At 49.2% G+C, this 7,500-nt stretch overlaps 1 protein-coding gene across 1 annotated transcript in view; it reads right to left on the minus strand.

Moving 5' to 3' along the window:
• b3gntl1 (UDP-GlcNAc:betaGal beta-1,3-N-acetylglucosaminyltransferase-like 1) overlaps positions 1-7,500 on the minus strand; it is a gene marked incomplete at its 3' end in the record, with an annotated part of 17,223 nt that overhangs the window by 2,081 nt on the left and 7,642 nt on the right. Inside the window, exons 5-6 of the mRNA XM_083655275.1 lie at positions 7,247-7,312; positions 4,958-5,053 (exon numbers count right to left, since the gene is read on the minus strand). Coding sequence (XP_083511401.1) covers positions 4,958-5,053; positions 7,247-7,312 — 162 coding nt within the window. The remainder of the gene's footprint in view (positions 1-4,957; positions 5,054-7,246; positions 7,313-7,500) is intronic.

Genomic DNA, 7,500 nt, shown 5'->3' on the forward strand with positions numbered 1-7,500 from the left:
TCTCTCACTACATGTCCCCCCTCTGTCTCCCTCACAGGCAGGTCTCTCTCACTACATGCCCCCCTCTGTCTCCCTCACAGGCAGGTCTCTCTCACTACATGTCCCCCTCTGTCTCCCTCACAGGCAGGTCTCTCTCACTACATGTCCCCCTCTGTCTCCCTCACAGGCAGGTCTCTCTCACTACATGTCCCCCTCTGTCTCCCTCACAGGCAGTGTCTCTCTCACTACATGTCCCCCTCTGTCTCCCTCACAGGCAGGTCTCTCTCACTACATGCCCCCCTCTGTCTCCCTCACAGGCAGGTCTCTCTCACTACATGTCCCCCTCTGTCTCCCTCACATGCCCCCCTCTGTCTCTCTCACAGGCAGGTATCTCTCACTACATGCCCCCCTCTGTCTCCCTCACAGGCAGGTCTCTCTCACTACATGTCCCCCTCTGTCTCCCTCACAGGCAGGTCTCTCTCACTACATGTCCCCCTCTGTCTCCCTCACAGGCAGGTCTCTCTCACTACATGTCCCCCTCTGTCTCCCTCACAGGCAGGTCTCTCTCACTACATGTCCCCCTCTGTCTCCCTCACATGCCCCCCTCTGTCTCTCTCACAGGCAGGTCTCTCTCACTACATGCCCCCCCTCTGTCTCCCTCACAGGCAGGTCTCTCTCACTACATGTCCCCCTCTGTCTCCCTCACATGCCCCCCTCTGTCTCTCTCACAGGCAGGGTCTCTCTCACTACATGTCCCCCTCTGTCTCCCTCACATGCCCCCCCTCTGTCTCTCTCACAGGCAGGTCTCTCTCACTACATGCCCCCCTCTGTCTCCCTCGCCCTCTCTGGCTCTTCCTTGGCGCTCTCTCTCTGCGTGAGTGTGTGTGTGTGTGTGTGTGTTTTGTAACAGTAGTGTTGTCTCAGTGACTCTGCTGTTTTCAATCGCAGGGTCATTTTAGGCTGCTCTGTTTCTTCCTCCAACTATCTCTCTGCCTTTCACACGCTCTGTGTGTGTGTGTGTGTGTGTGTGTGTGTGTGTGTGTGTGTGTGCGTTTAGTTTAAGTGGAATATTACTACATAACCGATTTGCATCACAGATGAGAAAACATCTGGAGTCAGCCAGGCCAACAGCTGGAGAGAATCTACTCTGTGTGTGTGTGTGTGTGTGTGTGTGTGTGTGTGTGTGTGTGTGTGTGTGTGTGTGTGTGTGTGTGTTGGACGGACGGGGGAGGGGGGGGGGGGTGGGGGGAGGGTGTCTCACATGTCTTTTCTCTTTTCAGTAGTAATATTGCAACATTTTGCCTATATCAGCTGTGGCCAAAAGCATGAATATGAATGCTTTCTGGGAAGTCAGCGGAGAGGGAGAGAGAGCCAGAAAGAGAGAGAGAGAGAGAGAGAGAGATAGAGAGACAGAGAGAGAGAGAGAGAGAGAGGAAGAGAGAGAGAGAGAGAGAGAGAGAGAGAGAGAGAGAGAGAGAGAGAGAGAGAGAGAGAGAGAGAGAGAGAGAGAAAGAGAGAGAGAAGGGGGGGGGGTTGTGTAACCAGTTGTAAAAAGTTATGGATAACCGTATCTAACATCCTTCAGCTGAACATTCATGGTCCGGCTTCCCAGTCAAATCATCTTCACACACACACACACACACACACACGCACGCGCACACGCACACACACACGCACACACACCCAGACAGACACAGACACAGACACACACACACACTACATTTTGATCCAAAACAGCAGTAAAGGCGAGCCTGGTAACCAGCCTGGTAACCAGCCTGGTAACCAGCCTGGTAACCAGCCTGGTAACCAGCCTGGTAACCAGCCCAAATGAATCCTTCATTAGGCTCAGGACGCCTGTCTATCCGCCGCTGATTCGGTGACATATTTTTCAGCCCCGACTGATTGGTTGCTGTCTGTGTCAATCATCAAACTACTTTGACGATTCCAAAGAACTTAAATTGATAAGAACTGAAGGTAATACCTTGTTCCACCGATTATTCCACTGCAGCCCAATGACAGCAGCGCTGTTCTCTCTCTGTGTGTCTGTTCTCTCTTTGCTAAACTCTTTGTCTGAAATACTGGAAACCGTTACCATAAACAGCCGCCATGACAGTCTGCCCGCATCGATAAAATTTTTATTTTAGCGCCACAATATTCTTATGAATATCAACAACTAGTCGACAGATATCAAAGCTGGTGGGCTTCATGGAAAGGGCGTGACTCAGACTGGTTGACAGTTATATCAAACTGGTCATTCAGTGGCATTTACTGCCACGTAACTAACATGCTAACAGCTAGCTAGCCTTGCTAACAGCTAGCTAGCCTAGCTAGCAGCGCTCTGCAATGCGTTATCGGTAACGTTCGATTAATGATTTGATAAGGTCCCGCCGACTGCATCGATCCAGCCAATCAGGTGTCCCGGACAGCATCTGTCCTGAACAAACGCCGTGGATGGGCGTGGCTCCAGACCCATATGAAGAGTGATGACAACTGTGATTCATATGGGTCTGGATACCAGGCTGAGGAGAGGGAGGAGAAGAGAAGAAGGCAGAGAGGTCTGCACGCCTGCACAATCTGAGTATGATCTCATTCTCCATGAAATTCAATATCATATAAATATCCTGGAATGTCGGCTAAGGAGTTATGCAGACGGTGTGTTGTGTGTGTGTGTGTGTGTGTGTGTGTGTGTGTGAGAGAGAGAGAGAGAGAGAGAGAGAGAGTGAGTGTGTGTGAGAGAGAGGGTCAGGGAGAGAGAGAGGGTCAGAGAGAGAGAGAGAGAGAGAGAGAGAGAGAGGGTAAGGGAGAGAGGGAGAGAGAGAGAGAGAGAGAGAGAGAGAGGGAGAGAGAGGGAGAGAGAGAGAGAGAGGGGGAGGGGGGGGTGAGGAATCCAGACAGAGTCCAGGTTGTCTTGTATCCTTGGTGACAATGTTTTGTGCAGCAGACAGCAACTGATAAACAGAAATACCTCCAGTGGTTCCCCTCGGACGTGAACTCATAGCTTTCCTGTGGTTTAGCCAGACACCTGGGCTGTTAGCAGCTATAGCTGCTGGACCATCATAGGATGTGTTGACTGTAAGCAATGCATTAAACACCCCTGGCCTTATCCTTTAACAGCAAATATACATTCACTCTGCCAGAAAGTGAAATCTTCAGCTCAACTGCACTGGAAGAATAACGCCCTCTTCCTGTCTTGTGCGGTAAATCAATGTCCCTGGCTGCAAAGCAATCCAGCGCTTACTAAATCCAATCCAGCGCTTACTAAATCCAATCCAGCGCTTACTAAATCCAATCCAGCGCTTACTAAATCCAATCCAGCGCTTACTAAATCCAATCCAGCGCTTACTAAATCCAATCCAGCGCTTACTAAATCCAATCCAGCGCTTACTAAATCCAATCCAGCGCTTACTAAATCCAATCCAGCGTTTACTAAATCCAATCCAGCGCTTACTAAATCCAATCCAGCGCTTACTAAATCCAATCCAGCGCTTACTAAATCCAATCCAGCGCTTACTAAATCCAATCCAGCGCTTACTAAATCCAATCCAGCGCTTACTAAATCCAATCCAGCGCTTACTAAATCCAATCCAGCGCTTACTAAATCCAATCCAGCGCTTACTAAATCCAATCCAGCGCTTACTAAATCCAATCCAGCGCTTACTAAATCCAATCCGGTGGCACACAATGTGAAATAGAGAGCCGCAGGGATGACGTATTTTTGTAGTCAGAACGCGGAAGTCCCGGACTTCCTGGTTCTTCACTGTTTCTGTCTATGGGATTTTTGAATGGGTTTTTGCCGCGATGCTTCAAATACGGTCTCTGGGCAACGCAAGATTAATCAAACGCGAACCAGAGTTCCGTCGGATAATCTTCACACATGAGGACCACTTTCATGAGTTTTGTAGCGTAAATGCGAGCCCTAGAAGTAAAAAGCTCGAGCTAAGCTAATCCAGAACTACACACTGTCGCATAGGCTTCCACGTCACGTCAGCGCTCAACTTGGACTGTTGTTGATGTGCACTGATTACCCCGGGCTGAACGGGCTGAACCAGGTGAGGGAAAGAGAATTTCCGTGTTCGTCCTTTGAAGTGATGACGTTATTGACGTATATATCTCCATCGACTCAACAGTGTAGTCTCATTTAGCCGTTTGCTAGCTAGCCGCCCTTTTAACGGCACGTAAAAGCTTCAAAACTCCAAAAGTGGTCTTCATGTGTGAAGATGATGTTACTAAACACTGGTTCGCGTTTGATTAAGCCAGCGTTGCCCAGAGAGATTATTAGAAGCATCGCGCCAAAAACCCATTCAAAACTCCCACAGGTGAAAACAGTGAAAAACCAGGACTGTTAGCATCGATGATTTCCAGACTCGTTTCTGCGGCTCTCTATTAAGTGCTGGTAGAAGCTGCCAATTTTCTCACCGATGGATTGGCTGCTTTACAATTAGTAATGTGTCAAAATGAACGATTTATTGATGTTTAAGTGCTACACATATTAGCTATCTTTAACACAAAGATGTCTCTACTATGAGTTAGTAGAACTGTCGATCTAAAAGTCTGCTACAGTATATGATCAGTTAACACAGAAACAGTCCATACAATAAGCTTTTCTGGTCATCATAAAGACATTGTCTGCATTAAATTAATCTTTCCATGGCCAACACTTTCCACTACCCACAATCCCCAGCGGCGTCACGGCAGTGCGACCTGCTTCCTGTCAGGTCACCGTGATGATGCGTCCCCCGGCTAATCCTGACCTGTTTCCGTGGAAACTGGGGTCCACAGGTACACTTCCTGTTTCTATATGACCTAGTCACTGCCTGGCACATGACCCCTCACACACACACACGCATGCACGCACGCATGCACACACACACACACACACACACACACACACACACACACACACACAGCAGGGACATACACACACACACACACACACACACAGCGGGGACATACACACAGCGGGGGCGGGGCTGCTGACCTGGGTAGTGAGCTGGTCCTGAGTGATTGTGTTGATCCAGCGAGTGTACCGCTCAGTAGATCCCTCCGGAATCCGCCGAACTCCACAGCCAATCAGCTATCATTAAAACACACATGTACAGCCTTAGAGTGTGTGTGTGTGTGTGTGTGTGTGTGTGTGTGTGTGCGTGCGTGCGTGCGTGCGTGCGTGTGTTTCAACTGGGTTACCTTATAGATAAACAGACAAGAATACTTAAGATATCCTGGAATCTAAGGGAAATGGGGAGGAGAGGGGAGCAGTGGGTAAAGCTGGACAGGAAACCTTAAGAGGATTTGATGTAGAAGAGAAGTACAGCTCCAATGATTCGATCGACAGAAAATTATTCGCCAACAAAAAAAATTATAATCGAATTAATTAATTGTTTAGGCTAGTTTTTAAAACAAACAAAAACAAAAAATTGCTCATTCCGACTTCTTAAATGTGATTATATTTGGGTTGTGGACTGTTGGTCAGGAGGACAAAAGAAGACATCTGAAGATGTCCTCTAAAAGTCATCGACATTTTTCACCATTTTGTGAGATTTTATAGAACGACTAATTGATAAAATAATCATCAGATTCATCGATAATGAAAATAATCGTCAGTTGCAGCCCTAAGGCGAAGTGAATTACAGAAAGTACAGAGGGGCTATACAGAACTGAACGACACAATGTTAGATCTTATTTTCATCCAGAGGATATGAAAAAAAGGAGAGAAAACAACAATATTAGCTGCAACAGAAAGGGGAGGGGCTGTTTGTGCAGAAAGGGGCGGGGCTGTTTGTGCAGAAAGAGATGGGGCTGTTTGTGCAGAAAGGGGCGGTGCTGTTTGTGCAGAAAGGGGTGGGGCTGTTTGTGCAGAAAGGGGTGGGGCTGTTTGTACAGAAAGGGTGGGGCTGTTTGTGCAGAAAGGGGTGGGGCTGTTTGTGTAAAAAGGGGCGGTGCTGTTTGTGCAGAAAGGGGTGTGGCTGTTTGTGTAAAAAGGGGCGGTGCTGTTTGTGCAGAAAGGGGCGGTGCTGTTTGTGCAGAAAGAGATCAGGCTGTTTGTGCAGAAAGGGGTGGGGCTGTTTGTGCAGAAAGGGGTGGGGCTGTTTGTGTAAAAAGGGGCGGTGCTGTTTGTGCAGAAAGGGGCGGTGCTGTTTGTGCAGAAAGGGGCGGTGCTGTTTGTGCAGAAAGAGATCGGGCTGTTTGTGTAAAAAGGGGCGGTGCTGTTTGTGCAGAAAGGGGCGGTGCTGTTTGTGCAGAAAGGGGCGGTGCTGTTTGTGCAGAAAGGGGTGGGGCTGTTTGTGCAGAAAGAGATCGGGCTGTTTGTGTAGAAAGGGGTGGGGCTGTTTGTGTAAAAAGGGGCGGTGCTGTTTGTGCAGAAAGAGATCGGGCTGTTTGTGTAGAAAGGGGTGGGGCTGTTTGTGCAGAAAGGGGTGGGGCAGTTTGTGCAGAAAGAGATCAGGCTGTTTGTGCAGAAAGGGGCGGTGCTGTTTGTGCAGAAAGGGGTGGGGCAGTTTGTGCAGAAAGGGGCGGTGCTGTTTGTGCAGAAAGGGGTGGGGCTGTTTGTGCAGAAAGAGATCGGGCTGTTTGTGTAGAAAGGGGTGGGGCTGTTTGTGTAAAAAGGGGCGGTGCTGTTTGTGCAGAAAGAGATCGGGCTGTTTGTGTAGAAAGGGGTGGGGCTGTTTGTGCAGAAAGGGGCGGTGCTGTTTGTGCAGAAAGGGGTGGGGCTGTTTGTGCAGAAAGAGATCGGGCTGTTTGTGCAGAAAGGGGTGGGGCTGTTTGTGCAGAAAGGGGCGGTGCTGTTTGTGCAGAAAGGGGCGGTGCTGTTTGTGCAGAAAGGGGTGGGGCAGTTTGTGCAGGGCGGCAAGCCTGCTGTCTCCAGCCTGTCTCCCTCACCTCCCCCACACACACAACCTTTCACCCCTGACCTGGCAGGCCACAGAGAGCGTCAACACCGGATACCAGCTCTGCATGCCACACACACGCACACACACGCACACACACACACATGCGCGCACGCACGCACAAACACACAGGGTGTTAAAACTTTGCATTTTGATGACATTTACTCATATTTTCCAAAGATGTTGAACACATGCACGTGTCTGCATCTGCATGCACGCACACAGATGCACACGTGCACCACACACACACACGCACACACACACACACACACACACACACACACACACGCACACACACACACGCACACACACACACACACAGGAGGTGAGGGGAACATAAGGGAAGGAGAGGTGCAGCAGGGCAGGAGACAGAGGGAACTTACAGAGTGTGGGTGGAGGACAGAGGCCTCATACTGCAGACGGACTCTCTGGGGCAACATAACATCATCCTGGAACACAATGCATCAACTCAAGCACATACAGCACGCATAGTAATGCAAGTATGTAACATTGCGTGGAAACAAATAACAAAGATTATCTGGCCAAATAATATTGAACATATGTCAATGGTCTAATTCATATGTAAATATGCATGAACACATATCCACGCAGCCTCAGGGGGATTTGGATGTGAGAG

This window comes from Poromitra crassiceps (assembly GCF_964638095.1).
Source record: "Poromitra crassiceps genome assembly, chromosome: 19".
NCBI classification, from domain to species: Eukaryota; Metazoa; Chordata; class Actinopteri; order Beryciformes; family Melamphaidae; genus Poromitra; species Poromitra crassiceps.